Genomic DNA, 20,370 nt, shown 5'->3' with positions numbered 1-20,370 from the left:
TAAAGATGTTTTTAAAGGAGTGTGTGTTTGTATGTATACGCAAATTTATATATATAACGTATATCTATACTCTCCCCTATTTGTGATTTGGTCCTTGAAAGCAGCATTCTTGGTCTGTGGCATCCAAGATGGGGCTGTCAATTTTTAATCAGCTTCTTTATATAATAATATATCCTCAGTTTGTTTGGGGTGACTTTAGTTTAACCTTTTAAAGGGTCATTCTCACCTTCATAAAGGAATATTGCCAGATAGTGTGGTTAAAGGGGTTGTCTAGGAGTTTAACATTGGCGACTTATTCTCAGGGTAGGTCATCAATGTCTGATCGGCTTCGGTGTGAAACATCGGTGTTGGCCGAAACTGCACCGTCAACTGTGTAGTGGCTGCGACCGGGTGCTGCGCATCCCCCACTTATTGACTTGAATAGAGGAATGGAGGGGGATGCGCAGCGCCCGGTCGCAGCCACTACACAGTTGACAGAGCTGTGCTGTGCAGCTCTGTAACTGAGCAGTTCTGCCGCCGACATTGATCTGTGAGGTACCAAGTGTCACATGCTGCCGATCAGACGCTGATGTCCTATCCCAAGGATAGGCCATTATTATTAAAATCCCGGACAACCCCTTTAATTCAATCAATTTCGAAATTTCCGGTTTACTTAAATCTTCAGTCGTTCAAAGTGTTAATTTCTAAAAAATAGCTGCAAATTGCAATAGGAAGCAAATTGCAAAAGGACATGCACTAACCAACAATATTCATGTACGAAGATGGGAACGACCCCTTGAAATAATCTAGGTTTGCGTAATTGAAGGGTGTGTACGCTTTTGCAATCTCTATTGCTCTGATCAATTTAACACAAAAGAAAATGAAGCGACTTTATAAATTAGTTTATATATCCTCCTACCGTTTTATCTACACAGTTCCCATGTATACATATTTGTCTCCATGGTTACAGACTACGAGCAACCCCCTTTACATGTTCCCCCACATTCTTACTAACCTATTGAACGTATATTAGAAGAAAGTAAGGCATGTGTATCTGACTACACAAGGGTTGTTTGTAGTCTGTAACCATGGAGACACATAGCCCTGCATAGGAACTGGAGACAGAAGTTATGATTCAAGCTGTTTTTGCAAAGTTGCATCATTTTTCTTGATTAGATGCTGTGGAGCATTAAAATATAATCTATGCAAAAGTATACAGACCCTTTAACTACATGGGTTTACTTCAATGACTCGATATTATGCATAGACAACATATAATGCCATATACCGTAGTTACTCAGGTAAGGCTAAAATATATACACATTGGAGAGTTCCAATAATCCAGCATCTGGTAGTCCAGAACGTCTGGATTAAGGATGTTCTTCTGTGTGTGTGTGTATATGTATGTTAATAAATGAAGGGTTGATCCAAAAATTTACATTTTTTTTCAGACCTATGTAAATCTGTACAGTGTAAAATTTTAATCCATCTCAGGGGCTCGAATAATTTTTAGGGGAAAAAAATAAATACATTTTAACATGCTTGCACTGAATCAAATGGGATTATTTCCTCGAAGGAATTTAAGAAATTTATTATATTTCTTTGCATATACTGTATGTGAAAATGTAATATACTGTATGTAATTTCACCAAGGTGGTGGCCATTTTTTAGACTAAACTGAATAGATGATCCTAAAATGGCTGCCCTCCTGAAGGGGCACATTTAGGAAAACTATTTAGAAGAGAAATTGCCTTTGTGACCCCTAGCAACCAATCACAGCACAGCTTCCATTTTACCAGAGCAGTTTGAAAAATGAAAGCTGAGCTCTGATTGGTTGCTATAGGCAACAAAGACACTCCTCATAAATGAGGCCTAGTGTTTATATGTTATTAGAAGGCCTGTTTTTACCAAACATCACAACATCTTAAGAGCGAATTTCTGGACATTGTTCTCTCATGACCCAAACTACATAGACTCCCTGTTTAAAGCCAATTTTATAAACTTTGACAACAGTCTCATTTATAAAATCACATTGTAACCCACCATTGTACATGTGATTTAATGATAATGAAATCTAGCACACATGTAGACCTATATTTTAAAGGGGTTGTCCAGAATTAGAAAAACATGGCTGCTTTCCTTCACAAACAGCGCCCCACCTGACTTGGAGTTGTGAGTGGTATTGCAGCTCTGCTCCATTGAAGTTGCAATACCTGACACTACCTATAGACATGTGTGGTGCTGTTTTTTTATTAGCTCATTCAAAATAAAATAATAATTAAAAAAAAAAAATGGCTGCCACCATGACATAACTGTACACTTTAAAGGCACTGCAAATATAATGTTTCTCAAAAGTGAAGAGTTAAATATAAAGTCTATTTATTATGGCTAGATATGTAATGTCTATTGCGAGACAGGCCTTATGAAGGCAGATATCTGGTAAGAAGCAGGTGGAAAAAAAATGTTTTTATGATGAATTTCTATGCAATAAAAAATATTTTTACTGAATTTTTTTGTGCTCTTTTATTTTCTCCATATTTTATTTCTGAATTAAAATGTAATTGGCCATAAAATGTGGTGATCTCAACTGATGGCTTTCCAGAAGTTCGATAAACGTTAACTCCCAGTCCCAGCATGTCCTGACAGCCTAAAGGGCATGATGGAGCTGTGCTTCACCATTATTATTGGCCCCTAAAAGGGCAAGGCATGACTCCTTACTGTGGTTTGTCATGGTCCATCTGCTTAGGGCCTGAAGGGGCGAGGCGCTGAATAGCTGCGGGAAAAAAGAAGTACCATGTCACTTCTTTTTTCGGAGCCGCAGCGGTTCTGCACCCATTGACCTCCATTGTGAGATCAAACCCGCAGTAAAACCCGCAGATGAAAAAAATATCTGCGGGTTTTACTGCGGTTTGTGGTGCCGAACCGCTGCAGCAGGAAGTGCGGGGAAGCGGGCGGAAGTGCGTGGGCGGAGTGTGGCTGCCCCCCCGTGCTCCGATCCCGCCCCCCCGTGCTCCAATCCCACCGCCCCGTGCTCCGATGCCCCCCCCAGTGCTCCGATGCCCCCCCCCCCCCCCCGTGCCCTAATCTCCCCCCCTTATACTTACTCGGCGTCCCGGTGTCCGTCCGGCCGTCTTCTCCCTGGGCGCCGCCATCTTACAAAATGGCGGGCGCATGCGCAGTGCGCCCGCCGAATCTGCCGGCCGGCAGATTCGTTCCAAAGTGCATTTTGATCACTGAGATATAATCTATCTCAGTGATCAAAATAAAAAAAAATAGTAAATGACACCCCCCCCCATAGGTAGGGACAATTAAAAAAAAATTAAGAATTTTTTTTTTTTTCCACTAAGGTTAGAATAGGGTTAGGGGTAGGGTTAGGGTTAGGGGTAGGGTTAGGGTATTTTCAGCCATTTTAACTGCATAGAAAACTGCATAAAAAAAAGGATCAAAAAAAGGATCAAAAAACGCATCAAAAAAGGACAAAAAAAGGACCAAAAAAAGGACCTGCGTTTTCTGCCAAGAGCTGCAGTTTTTTTAAAAAACAGTCCTGAAAAAAAAAGGATGGAAATCAGGAACGTGTGAACATACCCTTATACTCACCGTTGGCGCCAGCGCAGTTACAGCTGTGTTGGCCCTGGCTCTCCCAGGAACCGCTTAATATTATGTTACCCAATCCCTTCAGCCAATCAGTGCTGGCTTCATTTTCCATGCCTTAGGACAAATCACATACATCCAGACCAAGTGAGTGCTGTCGCTCTCTAATTTCCTCCGGATAATAGGTGCTTCTCACAAAATTAGAATATCATCAAAAAATTTAATTTATTTCAGTTCTTCAATATAAAAAGTGAAACTCCTATATTATATAGAGTCATTACAATCAGAGTGATCTATATCAAGTGTTTATTTCTGTTAATGTTGATGATTATGGCTTACAGCCAATGAAAACTCAAAAGTCATTATCCCAGTAAATTAGAATAATAAACACAAAACACCTGCCAAAGCTATTTGAGTGTTTAAAAAGGTCCCTTAGTCTGTTTAAGTAGGCTCCACAATCATGGGGAAGACTGCTGACTTGAAAGATGTCCCGAAGGCAGTCACTGACACTCCACAAAGAAGGTAAGCCACAAAAGGTCATTGCTAAAGAAGTTGGCTGTTCACAGAGTGCTGTATCCAAGCATATTAATGGAAAGTTGAGTGGAAGGAAAAAGTGTGGTAGAAAAAGGTGCACAAGCAACCGGGATAACCACGGCCTTGAAAGGAAAGGCCATTCAAAAATTAGAGGGAGATTCACAAGGAGTGGACTGCTGCTGGAGTCATTGCTTCAAGAGCCACCACACACAGACGTATCCAGGACATGGGCTTCCTTGTGTCAAGCCAGTCATGGCCAATAGACAACGCCAGAAGCGTCTTACCTGGGCCAAGGAGAACATGAACTTTACTGTTGCTCAGTGGTCCAATGTGTTGTTTTCAGATGAAAGTATTTTTTGCATTTAATTTGGAAATCAAGGTCCCAGAGTCTGGAGGAAGAGTGGAGAGGCCACAATTCAAGCTGCTCGAGGTCTAGTGTGAAGTTTCCACAATCGATGATGGTTTCGGGAGCCATGTCATCTGCTGGTGTAGGTCCACTGTGTTTTATCAAGACCAAAGTCAGTGCAGCCATCTACCAGGACATTTTAGAGCACTTCATGCTTCCCTCTGCCGACAAGCTTTTTTGGAGATGGAAATGTCATTCTCCAGCAGGACTTGGCACCTGTCCACACTGCCGAAATACCAATACCTGGTTTAAAAACAACAGTATCACTGTGCTTGATTGGCCAGCAAACTAATCTGACCTTAACCCCATAGGGAATCTGTGGGGTATTGTCAAGAAGAAGATGATACACCAGACCCAACAATGCAGATGAGTTGAAGGCTGCTATCAGAGCAACCTGGGCCTCCATAACACCTCAGCAGTGCCACAGGCTGATCGCCTCCATGCCACGATGCATTGCCGCAGTAATTGATGCAAAGGGAGCCTCGACCAAGTATTGAGTGCATCTACTGAACATACATTTCAGTAGGCCAACATTTCGGATTTTAAAATAATTTTTCAAGCTGGTGTTCTAAAGTGTTCTAATTTACGGAGATAATGACTTTTGGGTTTTCACTGGCTGTAAGCCATAATCATCAACATTAACAGAAATAAACACTTTAAATAGATCACTCTGTCCACCAGTAACATTGACTTTGAGGGGCCCACTTTTCACCTGCATACAAATATTACATTACCATTGTTCACAAATTTACCTATATCTCTATATAATAATAAACTGGATAGTTTGGTTAATGAATGATGCAATGCTGCTTTTTTCTATTCCGAGTGAGTCAAGCGAATTATGCCAAGTACTACCCATGCAGCGGGGTTGGAGGCCCGGATCTGCACAGAGGCCCATAGGGGAACAGGGAATCCCCGATGGGCCCCTGTGCAGATCCGAGCCTCCAACCCTGCTGCATGGGTAGTATGCAGTCCAAGCTTGACTCTACATAATATGAGTTTCACTTTTTGTATTGAAGAACTGAAATAAATTAACTTTTTGAATTTATTCTAATTTTGTGAGAAGCACCTGTATATAATGCATAGTGGACAACCCACTTAAGACCTGAAAGGGCAGTGCATGACTCCTAACGTTCGTCTGTAATACTCCACCTATTGGGGCCTGATTCCTGAATCAGATCTGTCATGTTCCACCTACTTAGGTTCTATAGGGGCGGTGCTTTGGTCTGTGATGCTCCACCCACTTAGGCACTGCATCAGCCATAGCAGAAAATCCATTTTTTATTGTATTTTTTTAATTTGATTTTTATTAATTTATTTTTTTATGACGAAAGTTTTTATTATACACTGACGTACAAATGCAAAAATCAAGCCAAGGATCCAGGAACGAGGGTAATCACCGACTATTCATGAGTTACTCGGCAACAGCGGTTCGGCTGGAAGGCAACAGAAAATGCTAACAAACCATACAAAGGAGCAGTAAATCCGAGCAGGAGGTCAGTCGTTTTGTTGCCGAGATACCACAAACGTAAATAATTAGGCTGTTGGCGAATTTCACTTCACTCTGAAGCATGGACCTTACATCTACTTTTTACTTTTAAAGTACGGTAAGCTTTTTTTTTACATTTTTATTTCAGTTTAACTTTTATTTCTACTATTGCATTTTTATATCATTTTAAATATTACATTTTTATATTTTTGTATAAAGTTTTTACTACATTCTAATTTTTATTTTTCTTATTTTGAACTGATTATTGATTCAATATATATATATACGGTGTGTGTGTGTGTGTGTGTGTGTGTGTGTGTGTGTGTGTGTGTATATATATATATATATATATATATATATATATATATATATATATATATATATATATATATATATATATATAATTATTCTTTATTTAAGCCAGCATTTGACAATGGAGAACAGGAAGGCCAGGGTGCTGTCATGGAAGCCAGAGCCGACTCCAGAAAAATTGGAAACAAGTTACTTTCATCAGCTGCTCAACAAGCGGATGGTCTTGAACGCCCGTGACGATCTGGTTAGTCTTCTGATCACTTTTGTATAGTGGTATTTGGGGTATTGGTGCAGACGCTACGACCCTTTTTTTTCACCTAATTTCCATTCTGTGCATGTATAAGGTCTATGCAATTTGATTGTGCCATCTGGTGGTGACTATAAGAATTGCCGTTGCGTAACTGCATTTTTTAGTTTTCATTATTATAATTTTTATATATATATATATATATATATATATATATATATATATATATATATTATGTTATGTTACTTCGTAGACAATGTGTTTGTCTTCAAATTCTTCCACGGACATAAATTGTGCATTGCAAATGTATTCAACCCCCTAAAAGTCAGTAGAGTTGTGGTCCCTTTGTGGAATTTGCAGTTAGTTTTCCGGGATATGGCATTTTATTTTTATAAATTAATAGTAAATGCGAAAATGAAAAAAAAACTTTGCAATATATCTTATCAGATAAATCTGCTTCTTTCTCCTCCAGGACTGATCTTTCACTCCCAAAATTCTTAATTCATAGATACAATCTGACCTCAGTGAATACAGATCTCCCCATTACTGAGATAGGAGATGGCAGTTGGTGCTCATAATGTTCTATGGAGAACTGTAACTGTCCTTTCAGCAGAATGTCTGTCGGCCCCTAGCTCCTCCCCCTCCATAGAATTTTAAAAGCACCAATTGTCATCTCCTATGTCAGTAATGCGAAAATCTGTCTTCACGGAATATAGAGTTTACCCATGAATTGAAAGTGAATGATCAGTCCTGGAGGAGAAAGAAGCAGATTTATCTGATAAGATATATTACGAAGATGCTTAATGTGAGGTATTGAATATTGGAATATAAATCTTAAATTTTTCATATGATTATAATTTATATTTTTTTTTTATAGAAATCCCTTCTGCACCGGCTGATATTTGTGTCTAAGATTTCCCCAAATCTGGCTGATAAGAGAGACCTTGGAGGTAAATAAGGTGAATTACAATTAAAGCAAGCGTCCATTCGCAGTAGGGAAGATCATATGGATCTGTTATTATTTTTGGGCAGGCAAAGGGGATGGTATTTTGGTTCGTAATGGCAGCCAGTGCCAGAATCAAGAACCCACAGCTCCATTAGAAATGTATAGTTCTCCTGATTAGCTATGTCGCTTACCTCATGTGCAGGGCATTGCAGTAGCTTAGATATCCATGGTTTCACGACCACTAGCAACCGTCACTATATGAGTGGTCGTAACCATGGATACCAAAGCTACTACAATGCTCTTCACATGGGGAAAGCAATATAGTGAATAAGGAGAACTATTCTAAATTTCTAATAGGAGTTATTTTCTAATATTATTATTATACCTTTTACATATTGGAATTGGATCTTGGAGATGTGAATACCCCTACCCAAGCCTAAGCCTACCTAAAGGTCAGCTACACATAGATGTAACAAGGTGATGGCTAGACTCTACTTGTGGGTAGAATCGAGGCCCACCTAGGTAACATGTGGTCAAATACTAGAGTGGTGGTCTAAAGGTGCTCAGATTGGTACCGACTGAACCCTTATAATTTCTCCTGGATCCACCATGTCAGATAGATAGGCCCACAGACCCCTTGGAAGAGTAGGCCAAGGAGTCTGTGGGCCTATCTATCCAACATGTCCTGTTCTTTGACTTCTGCCATTGGAGAAGACCTAGACATGGTGTAAGGGACCTTAAAGAGTTATTCCGGCTCCACTCACTTCCTTAACGAGGCCGGTAACGTTGCATCCACTGATAGCTGCTGGAACATGTGCATGAACAGTGGGCATCGAGCACCCGTCCTAGCCATTAGGAGACATGCACAATAGCCTATGATGGGCGCCCCGGCAGGTATTGGTGGATGTGGCATTGCTGTCCCAAAATGGAACTGAGCTGAGCCGGAATAACCCATTAAGGTCAATGTTCTGTATTCACTGGTCGTCCCAAAGAGCTACAATATGGGCACGACAGTAAGGAGAAAAGGACATTGCTAGTTTTTCGATGTTGACCATTCCTTGGTGATGATGATGTCGGACACAAAATTCATATCTTGTATCGTAGAATACTGGGAGCAGCGATTTCAGCGGTATCATCAGGGCGAGAACGTCACCGGTCTTCTGCTCTTGTATCCTGCGTACACGGTCCACTGTCTGGAGGTAAGAAACGACCCCATTCACGGGAGTTCTTACCGGAGGGGGTCCATACAAGCCTTTGGGGGACGGAGACCCATTGGACAATAATTAGATTTTACCTTCTCACCTTCCAACAGCTATAACTTTATTTTTCTGTCAATGGAGATTTATGAGGTTTGTTTTGTTTGTTTTTTGCAATACATGTGTAGTTTTATATTTTATTTTGATGTCCATAGGACTTTCCAAGGTCTCTTTATTTAATTTTTTTTTTGGCTGGCAAAATGTCGCCCTCACCAAAAGAAATAAACAATTGTGCCATTATGATTGTATTCTTGTTTTGGTGCTCGCTGTATGGAATATTATAATATTAAAATATTCAATTAGTTTATGCCTGTAGCGATTCCAAATATGTCAATTTTTGTATTTTTTAATGATTTGGGAAATGTAGGGTTATGTGAACTTTTGTAATTTTGTTTATACATATATATATTTTTTTGTTTACATATTGAACCTGTAATCGCTTGTACAATATACTGTAATATAGACTTCATGGGTACTCAATCATGGCAAACATGGGAGGCTTTCAACCTCCTCTTCCCCCTTTTTCAACTTCATAAATGCTGCTGTCACAATTGATGGCTGCATCTAAGGGGTTAACTTGTTGAGATCAAATCTAGCTCCAACCACAGCAGTTGTACTCTGAATTGGGCTGTACATCACATAATGTATGGTGCAGGCTCAGCTCCTGATCCTGCTCCATATATGCAGTGATACAGGATTGACTTGCCCAGGCTCAACCGCTGCTGGCCCAGAGCTCAGCTCTCGTTGGTCCCATGCTCTTTGCTATTGGTTGAAAAATCCTGTGCATGAAAGGGGTGGGGAATTGGAAAGGGGGTAATTAACACCAGGCCCTTTGTTCTATTGGCAAAGCCAGGCACCATAACAGGAGGTCCAGTTCGAACTGTTACTATGTGGCCATACGACGTCTTGGATTTTGAGAAACACTCCTAACACGGGACATTTTTTTTCTTTCAGTCTAGTGGAGATGTCCTCTACTGTGTCATCCGGGATCTTCAACAAATGAAGAAACAAGGGGACAGGTCAGTAATGGAATGCAATATGGAAAATCTGGATTGTAGCTTGGGGGTAATAACCAAAATTTACACAATTGTAATAAAAAGCCAAGAAAGTTTAATCAGACCCCTCTCCAAAGCTTCTTAAAATACCTCTTAAAACAGATGTATAGTATTAGAAAAAACATTTCTCCTTTCTTCCAGAAACAGCACCACACCTGTCCACAGGTGGTGTATGGTACTGCAGCTCCACCACATTCATTTCAATGGAGCTAAGATCCATAACGGGTTTGGCACTGTTTCTGGAATAAAGTTGCCATTTTTATGGAATTCTGGACCACCCCTTAAAGACCAGCCTGTGTTTTTGGCTTTTAAAGCATTTTTTTTTTTTTTTTAAGTAATAATTTTTTTTTACGGTTACACGTTTGTATGAGGCCTTGTTTTTTTTCCCGTGGGAATAGTTGGTCTTTTATTTGCTACCTTAGGTACTATTGTGATCATTCATGTTAGTAAAGGAATTCTAGAAAATTAAAAATAAAAATAATCACAATTTTAAACATTTGTTTTTTAGACCATTTACTAATTACCTACATAATGTGATTGACTTATAGAACAGATTTTTACTGTTATGGTGACACCAAAATCTGCATTTTGTTTGTTGATTTAAAGAGATCCTGTCTTCAGATCAAAATTGAGCAGCTTTGCTCTTATCTTATTTCCGTTGATCTCCTGAGTATTGCGTTTTTGTTTTTTTTTTAAACCATAGCCCATATGACTTCGGAGATATGAGCATTTTTTTTGAGTGTTAACTTTTATGGTCTTTACCAGGAGGCTTGGCTTCAAGGATCCTCTGGGGCGTGTCCTGCTCCTCATAATTACCTTGATTGCACCAAACGAGAAGGCCCATATCTCTGGAGCGACAGATTTAAAAATGGGAAAAAAGCGGAACACTCATGGGAGCAGCAGAGATAACTTAAGAGCAAAATCTGGTATCTTTTAATTTAGTGAAAGGTGCTCTTTAAATGCACATTTGATGGGACTGTCCAGATAAGGATTTCTTTAATTGCTTGTGATTGTCAGTAATGCTGAAAAATTAGAAGAATCAGACTAGTGCCAGTGGGAAATCGGCCCATCTAAGGCTACTTCTTAAGATAAAAACCCTTGGAGATGTATTTTGTTATGACAACACGCTATTCATAAATGTTTTTTTTTCCCCACTAGAGCACTTGTTTTAGACCCAAAAATTGTAGTGATGTCTCATAACATTCCCAGCCGCCTGTTCAGCCAGTGGAGCTACAAAGTTTTGAATGTTCCTGGTCAGTATTTGGGAGAGAAGTTCAGTGAGGAGGCCACAGAGGGGATCATCAGTGAGTGTCTGACCAAGATGCTGAAGATCGGGAAGCACCTCACAAAATACCCTAAGGTCTGTGGGAGGAAAAGGTGGCGTGAAGAAGTCAAAACTAGCTGGAAATCTAATCCAAAATGAAACAAAGATCAAATAAAAAACAAAAATAACATTTAAGAAAAAAAATCCTATTAGAATCTTTGTTTTAAGGGGACTGTCCATGTTTAGGTCTCAATCCTTGCATCGAACACTGTGCATGCTGTCAGGTGTCTCCGGGAGGGGGCAGTTATGTGACACATTCCAACTAGACATGTCAGACCTTACTCAATTCACTTGCATTGAGCAAAGCTGTTTATGTTTAGTTGGCATGTGACAACGTGTATGCAGTCACGCACCCGCCCACTCCCAATGCCAGAGAATACTGACAGCGTGAACAGTGCACGCAGTCAGGATTACCAAGTCTACAGTCAGTTGGTAAAGTGACTGCAGACTTTATCCTCATGCCTGGACAATCCCTTTAAGCATCCTTCAGTCTTTCTTTTCCAGATCTATAATAACCATCAGGGTAACCAATTATTTATTTTTTAAATTAACATTTTCAGGGCTCCAAAAATATCCCAGACTCGGTGTTTGAAAAGGTTCTAGAGCTGATCATCCCTCAAGCCTCCATCTTGCATCTCCTGCAATGTAAAAATTTGCTGACACCAAAACAGTTCCTGAAGATGTATGACACCCCTCTATATATAATGCAGGATTCCGGTAAGTCCCCGAACCTATGAGAAGCCATCCCAGAAGCAGAATGTCACTCCACACATTGGGTAGCTGGGGCTTAGGACCTTAGTTATTGCAGAACATGACATAAAGTGTCAGACTCTTCATCCCCTTCTCCATGCGAGTTTTGCTGGTGTATGGTCCTCCCGGCCCCTCTCATCAGTTCCTGGATCACTTTGCCACCTGGCTTCCACACTTTCTCTCCTGTGACACCCCCACCCTCATCATGGGTGATTTCAACATCCCCATTGCTTTTCCCCTCTCCCTATCTGCTTCTCACCTTTTATCTATGACCTCCTCTTTTGGTTTCTCGCAGCATACTAACTCTCCAATGCATCAAGACGGAAACTCCCTCAACTTGGTCTTCTCCCGCTTTTGTTCAGTGGATGATTTCACAAACTCCCCTCTCCCGCTCTCTGACCAGAACCTTCTTTCATTCTCTATCAAGAACTGCCATCCCGCTCAAGTCCCCCCCCCCCCCACTTTCCACATTTATAGAAACATCCAGGCCATTAACACCCAGGAACTTATTAAGAACTTGCAGTCCTCATTAGCCCCTATCTCCTCAATCTCATGTCCTGATTCTGCTCTGAAGCATTACAATGAAACCCTGCAAAGTGCCTTGGATGAAGCTGCGCCTCCTATACATAGAACAACTAGGCATAGGCGGCGACAACGATGGCACATGCTGCAAACACATTTCCTGCAGTGGTGCTCCAGGTGCGCCGAACGTCTGTGGAGAAAATCTAATCTACCCGAAGATTTCATCCATTATAAGTTCATGCTTAAAATATACAACTCTGCCCTTCACCTCTCCAAACAAACCTATTTCAACACCTTCATCACCTCAGTGTCCAATAACCCTAAACGTCTCTTTGACACTTTTCATTCCCTACTCAACCCAAGAGTGCAGGCCCCAACCACGGATCTCTGCACTGACGATCTGAACAATTACTTCAAAGAAAAAATTGACCACAGTCGACAGGAAATCATCTCCCAATCTCTCCATACCATGCACTGTCCTCCCTCCCCCACTGCATCTAGTTCACTCTCTGACTTTGAACCAGTTACAGAAGAAGAAGTAATCAGGCTCCTTGCAACTTCTCGCCCAACCACTTGCACCAGTGACCCCATTCCATCACATCTCCTCCAGTCCCTTTCCCCGGCTGTCACCTCTCACCTAACAAAAATATTCAACCTTTCTCTCTCTTCCGGTATTTTTCCCTCCTCATTTAAGCATGCCATCATAGATCCATTACTTAAAAAACATCCCTCGACCAAAACTGTGCCGCTAACTATAGACCTGTCTCTAATCTTCCCTTCATCTCTAAACTCTTCGAACGCTTGGTCCACTCCCGTCTTACCCGCTATCTCTCAGATAACTCTCTTCTCGACCCTCTTCAATCTGGCTTCCGCTCTTTACACTCTACTGAAACTGCCCTCACTAAAGTCTCTAATGACCTACTAACAGCTAAATCTAATGGTCACTACTCCATGCTAATTCTCTTGGATCTCTCCGCAGCATTCGATACTGTGGATCATCAGCTCCTCATCAATATGCTCCGCTCCATCGGCCTCAAGGACACCGTTCTCTCCTGGTTCTCCTCCTATCTCTCTGACCGATCCTTCACTGTATGTTTTGCTGGTTCCTCCTCCTCTCACCTTCCCCTTACTGTTGGGGTTCCTCAAGGATCAGTCCTAGGCCCCCCTCCTCTTCTCTTTGTATACTGCCCCTATTGGACAAACAATCAGTAGATTTGGTTTCCAGTACCATCTCTATGCTGACGACACCCAATTATACACTTCTTCTCCTGTTATCACGCCGACCTTTTTAGTAAACAACAGTGATTGTCTTACCGCTGTCTCTAACATCATGTCCTCCCTCTATCTGAAACTGAACCTGTCAAAAACTGAACTCCTCATGTTTTCTCCCTCTATTAACCTACCTTTGCCTGACATTGCCATCTCCGTGTGCGGTTCCACCATTACTCCAAAGCAACATGCCCGCTGCCTTGGGGTCATACTTGATTCCGAGCTTTCATTCATCCCCATATCCGATCACTGGCTCGCTCTTCTTATCTGCATCTCAAAAACATTTCTAGAATTCTCCCTTTTCTTACTTTCGACTCTGCAAAAACTCTTACTGTTTCACTTATTCATTCTCATCTGGACTATTGTAACTCTCTACTAATCGGCCTCCCTCTTACCAAACTCTCCCCGCTCCAATCTGTCCTGAATGCTGCAGCCAGGATCATATTCCTCACCAACCGTTACACCGATGCCTCTACCTTGTGCCAGTCATTACATTGGCTACCCACCTACTGCAGAATCCAGTACAAAACTACTACCCTCATCCACAAAGCACTCCATGGCTCTGCACCACCCTACATCTCGTCTCTGGTCTCAGTTTACCACCCTACCCGTGCCCTCCGCTCCGCTGATGACCTGAAGTTAGCATCCTCAATAATCAGAACCTCCCACTCCCGTCTCCAAGACTTTTCACGTGCTTCGCCAATTCTTTGGAATGCACTACCTAGGTTAATACGATTAATCCCCAATTCCCACAGCTTTAAGCGTGCCCTAAAAACTCATTTGTTCAGACTGGCCTACCGCCTCAACGCATTAACCTAACTATCCCTGTGTGGCCCATTCAAAAAAAAAAACCATAATCGAGTTCCTCGCATCATGTTCTCAAATGCTTTATGCAGTTATTAGCCCTCTGTCTGTACTGCTACATATTCAGGCTGATAACTGGTTCATGCAGCTTTACATGAACACCCGAGCCTTACACTATGGCTGGTCCGAACAACGAAAGCAATTGTTACCATCCACCTCTCGTGTCTCCCCTTTTCCTCATAGTTTGTAAGCTTGCGAGCAGGGCCCTCACTCCTCTTGGTATCTATTTTGAACTGTGATTTCTGTTATGCTGTAATGTCTATTGTCTGTACAAATCCCCTCTATAATTTGTAAAGCGCTGCGGAATATGTTGGCGCAATATAAATAAAATTATTATTATTATTATAAAGTCCTCCATAACAAAATGGGATATAGAGAACTACTAATGTAACTGGTAATGAGGCTACAGGAAAGTCCTATGGGGGTCATTAAAAAATGTAAATTAAAAATATTGGGAGCTGTATTGGAGTAGTTTGCCAGCAGGTGGTGCATCATCACTATATCAAATACACATTTCAACATATTTTGGAGCCTCGATTGCATAATTTTATGTAAAAAAAAAAAAAAAAAATATATATATATATATATATATATATATATATATATATATATATATTGAACAGTTACTGATTTTGAGGTATTATTAAAAATTTGCCTAAAACTGTAATTTAGGGAAGAAGTGTCTTAGTGGATAGTATTAACTTTAACTGTTTGATACAGCGAGTCTTAATAAATATTATTTCATGAGTCCACATAAGCTGAATACTAGGTTGTTAAAGGGGTTTTGAGGGGCTGAGTCTTATCTATGTTTTTCTTAACCTGTTTGTCTGGTTAAAGGACATGTGTTTTCGAGTTTAAACCAGACCACGGTATAGGTTTCCGAAAACTAATGGGGAGGTAATGTAACGTCTCTAAAGAGTAACTCCCAGCATGCTGTTCTTCAGTACATGCATTACCATAGCTTCATGTTGCCCTCATCTAACAATAGACTACCTGCCGAAAAGCCCATATATTAACCCCCGACTACTACATCTGGTAACTGATGTATATTGGTATCATTAGTGACACATGGATTGAAAAGGCAATGTTTTATATCTCATTTCAAGAATAAAAGGGGTTGTCCAGAAGAGGTCTTCAATATCTGATCATTGGGGGCCAACACGGCAGCCAATCTACACAGTGTACAGAGCTAGAATGCTACAGCTCCATTCACTGTGAAGTGGCCACTCTTGGTACTGCAGCTTACATCACATTCACTTCAATCGGAGCTGAGCTGCAGTACTGAGAAAGGCCACTAAACAGTGTATGGCGCTGTGCTATTCCAGCTTTGTATACTGTGTACATTCAGACTTGTTGGGGGGGGGGGCATGTGCTTGGCCCACACCGATCTGTCGTTGATGATCTATCCTAAGGATAAGTCTTCAATATCTTAGTAGTGGACAACCCCTTAAACAATCCTTCCTATATAGGCTGGGTTCATACGGTGCTGTTTTTTTTTGTTGTTGTTGTTGTTTTTTTGCATTTTTAACATTGTTGGTTGATGATCTCCTAATAAGAAATACACATCCCTCAAATAATTTTTTTTTTTTCAAAACGACAGTGTGAACCCAGCCTTAAAGTCTCATCTACTTTAGAATGTTTTTTTAATCGTTGTGATAAAGTATAAAAATACATATATCTCCTCTTGGTTAAACTCCCCAAGACCCATCTAGCAGACAACAGATTGAGTCCCCATATCCATTAATGATGGCCAGACCCCCAATTTCTGCTAACCTGGTCTCACTGAACAGATCATGCTGGAGGAGATAAGAATTGGGCATTATTTATTCAAAGCCCCCATTTTTTTTTTCGCTAGATAAGCAGTTGCCACGATTGTCTGACAGTGGTTAACTCCCTGTCCCGTAGAGGAAAATGGGGTGTCGGAAAGATAGCCATTGGCCAATTGAGAGACCGCTCTCTGAGGTGCAGGGGCACCTTTATAAGTAATGATATCTACACTTGTTCACTTTTAAGCTTAAAAAAATAAAATAAATAAGAATTTCAGATTGGTAAATTAAATACAAGAAATTTAAGCAAAAAAAGACATTAAAAATTTTCAGTTTAAAAAATTAATGAATCTGAGAATTCATAAACTAAAAAAAAATGCTATTTCTTGGCCATATAAAGTCAAGCATCATTTAATTTGTTTGTTTTTTTTACAGATCGTGTTTGGCCGACCCATGTTCACTTAAAGCCTTTGAAGACCCGATCTTTTCAATGACGAGATCTGTTTCAGGACAGAACTAGAACAGTATATGAAGAAATGAAAAAAATTCACTTAAAATTATTATTCGTAATACCAATTGTGGACAGATTATATTTTTTACAGAAAAAAAAAATTGTTTCCGTGTTCCATAAATAGAAGTTTTGTTCATGATCAAACTCCATAAATGATTTCTGAACTATTCAAAAGATTGTAACTTGTTAACCTCTTCACGCCGCGGCCCTTTTTCGTTTTTGCGTTTTCGTTTTTCGCTCCCCTCCTTCCCAGAGCCATAACTTTTTTATTTTTCCGTCAATATCTCAAAGTGCAATCCCACACTTGTTTTTTGTTTGGCTTTTTTGCTAGCTTTACTAAATGCTAAAACTGACCTGATATTATGATTTTCCAGGTCATTACGAGTTCATAGACTCCAAACATGTCTAGGTTATTTTTTTATCTAAGTGGTAAAAGATTTTTTAAAACTTGGCTGAAAAAAAAGTGCCATATAACGATACCCATAGCGTCTCTATTTTTCGTTATCTGGGGTCGGGTGAGGGCTTATTTTTTGTGCGCCGAGCTGACGTTTTTAATAATATCACATTTGTGCAGATACGTTCTTTTGATTGCCCGTTATTGCATTTTAATGCAATGTCGCGGCGACCAAAGAAACGTAATTCTGGTGTTTCGAATTTTTTTTCTCGCTACGCTGTTTAGCGATCAGGTTAATGCTTTTTTTATTGATAGATCGGGCGATTCTGAATGCGGCGATACAAAATATGCGTAGGTTTCATATTTTTTATTTTATTTTGGATGGGGCGAAAGGGGGGTGATATAAACTTTTATATTTTTTTTATTTTTTTCATATTTTTAAAAACTTTTTTTTTTTTACTTTTGCCATGCTTCAATAGCCTGCATGGAAGGCTAGAAGCTGGCATAGCCTGATCGGCTCTGCTACATAACAGTGATCATCAGATCGCTGCTATGTAGCTGAAATGCAGGCTTGCTATGAGCGCCGAACACATGGTGGCGCTCACAGCAGGCCGCCATCAGTAACCATAGAGGTCTCTAGGACCTCTATTGTTACCATCCTGACGCATCGCCGACCCCCGATCATGTGACGGGGGTCGTCGATGCGCTCATTTCCGTCCGCGGTAGTTAAATGCCCGTCAGCGTTTCACAGCGGCATTTAACAGGTTAATAGCGGCGGGTGAATCGTGATTTCACCCGCCGCTATTGCGCGCCCATGTCAGCTGTACAAAACAGCTGACATGTCGCGACTTTGATGTGGGCTCACCGCCGGAGCCCACATCAAAGGGGGAGACACAACATGCGCTGTACTAGTACGGCGCATGTCGTGAAGGGGTTAAAAGGAGTTGTCCACTACTAGTACAACCACTTCTTAAACTAAATGTTTGGCCCTGATAAAAGTAAAAACCCTATACTCACCTCCCGTACCAGTGCTGTTGCTGCGGTATCGGCACTCACTCTCCCCAGGGCTCTCATGCGGTGTTGTGACACATGACCACAGCGTCCAATCAGCGCTGGAGTCACTGTCCCCGCCTACGTACGGAGTCCAGGTTGCAGCTGATCCCTGGCTTCCTCTTCATGTTCAATCCATACGTAGAGTGACGCCAGCGCTGATGGGGCGCCCGGGTCACGTATTAACGCCACACGATAACCCCAGGGAGAGCGAGTGCCGACACAGTGGGAACAGCACTAACGCAAGAGGTGAGTATATGTTTTATTTTTTTTTATCGGGGCCAAACAATTAGTTCCAAAAGGGGTTGTCCTAGTAGTGGATAACCCCTTTAAATGTCAATGCTTAGAATCCTGGATCTGTCAAGGCTAGGAACACATGACCATTTTCTCTCCATCCGTGAAAATCGATCCGATTATGCTAATCGCACTCTAGTCAGAGCAGGATCCAATTTTCTGGGAGGTGGAGGGAAAACAAAAAGTTTCTGCATCTTGGTCATCAAACCATGCATAGCACTCATCCGATTGAAACAAGCCCGAAAGATGGAGTTAATGTCTTCAGGTCTACTGAATCTAATAGGATGTGGTAATTCTCACGGGAAAAAAAAATGACTTGATGAGGTGTGGTACTAAGCTAGGTGGACGCCAGAAGTGTCTTTGCTTATTATGCAGCTATGAATTCTGCTGTTTAGAATCATGCAAGAAATGTCTTAATTTACATACGGATCACCGATATTCATGAAGGGTATAAATAAACCAACAGTCCGGAAATCTTTGGAGAATGTTAGAAATTACATATTTTTTATTAAATATAAAAACTAAAAAAAAATTGGATTCTGTGTAGCCTGGAGCAAGACAATGTTATTTGTAACCTAGATATCAAAGATGACCCAATACCTCTTTATACTAAGTTAAAGGGGTTTCCACTTCTGGGACAAATCCTTCTCAATTTGAATGTTTGGCCCCATTAAAAAAAAACAAAACAAACGACAATACTCACCTCCCGTTTTGCCGCAGGGTTCACGTGATGTGTCCACTTCGTGTGAACCTCAGGAACACAGGTGCTGATACCGCTGGAATGGGAGAGGAGTACAGGTGTTTGTATTTTAGCGGAGGCAAACATTTAGATCGATAAGGAGTTGGCATAGTACTGGACAACCCCTTTAAGAAAAGAAAAAACACATCATGAAACTGGTTTTATTTTATACATATTTATTTTATTTTTATGTATTTTTTTATATATATATTTATAAAAAGACAACTTTTAGAGCATTGACTCTTGGGAGGAGGGGAAAGCTATGGTTTAGGTCCTGTTGGTGTTACCACAGATGTGTACGCACAGATACAATATAGTAATTGGCAGGATTATCACATGTTCAGACACAACATAGGAGGGCATTGCCCCACATGAAATTCATAGACTGTACACGCCGAAATGCTAAAAAGTTGACGTTATATTTTCAGCGGTGCATAATCGTAAAGTCTTGGGTGTTCTGTTGACGTGTTGCATACATGGTTGGTAGCTCTGTACAACGATACGGTTTTACACGGATAAACATGGTGCCACTACGGTGAAAAATTGTGCATAAGAACCTCCATAGGTAACACATACAGGGTGGTAAAATATTGAATTTGGAAAAGGGAAAAAAAAATTGTTCGAAATTCACCCAAAATTTGCAAGTCTCTTCAGTTTCAACGTAACCGCGATGACCAATTTTGTAGCGTGTTTTGAACCGTTTTCATAGATTCCAGAAGAGTATTGTCCACAGTCCTTTTTGTTTTTTGAGGAAGGGGGAGGAATTCTATGCTAATTTTTATTTACTTTTCCCATAAGTCCAGTATGATGAGGAAGGGAACAGTTCAAGGGAATTTTACAATTTTTAATCTGAATTATTTATTTGTTCCAATGGGCAAATTCACAATTCTTACACTGAGAAATTTTACCAAAATTTGGTAAGTTTGTTCACAAACATAAAAAAAAAATCCATAATTAAAAAAAATAAAATAAAATACAGTTTTCTATATATTGTTCAACCATTGCTTGAGAGAAAATGTAAACATTTCAGTGTGACAGGAAAAATATATAGAAAATTGGAGATGATAGCGAG

General features: G+C 40.5%; 1 protein-coding gene across 2 annotated transcripts; it reads left to right on the top strand.

The window, feature by feature from the left end:
* The first annotated feature begins 5,976 nt into the window (after positions 1 to 5,976).
* LOC138664169 (testis-expressed protein 47-like) lies at positions 5,977 to 19,101 on the top strand. 2 transcript variants are annotated; one of them, XM_069750632.1, is made up of 8 exons: positions 5,977 to 6,117; positions 6,424 to 6,555; positions 7,436 to 7,508; positions 8,609 to 8,703; positions 9,715 to 9,779; positions 10,974 to 11,175; positions 11,700 to 11,856; positions 16,746 to 19,101. In XM_069750632.1, the coding sequence occupies exons 2-8, from the start codon at positions 6,433 to 6,435 to the stop codon at positions 16,802 to 16,804; spliced, it is 774 nt and encodes a 257-aa protein (XP_069606733.1). In that variant the 5' UTR covers positions 5,977 to 6,117; positions 6,424 to 6,432; the 3' UTR covers positions 16,805 to 19,101. The 2 variants fall into 2 exon arrangements, with proteins under 2 accessions (XP_069606733.1, XP_069606731.1); XM_069750630.1 differs by having other exon boundaries at positions 5,989 to 6,117; positions 6,420 to 6,555.
* Positions 19,102 to 20,370: the final 1,269 nt, after the last annotated feature.

This window comes from Ranitomeya imitator, chromosome 2 (genome assembly GCF_032444005.1).
Source record: "Ranitomeya imitator isolate aRanImi1 chromosome 2, aRanImi1.pri, whole genome shotgun sequence".
NCBI classification, from domain to species: Eukaryota; Metazoa; Chordata; class Amphibia; order Anura; family Dendrobatidae; genus Ranitomeya; species Ranitomeya imitator.
The sequence above is the reverse complement of the archived record's forward strand: the minus strand, read 5'-3'. Positions and strand labels throughout refer to the sequence as shown.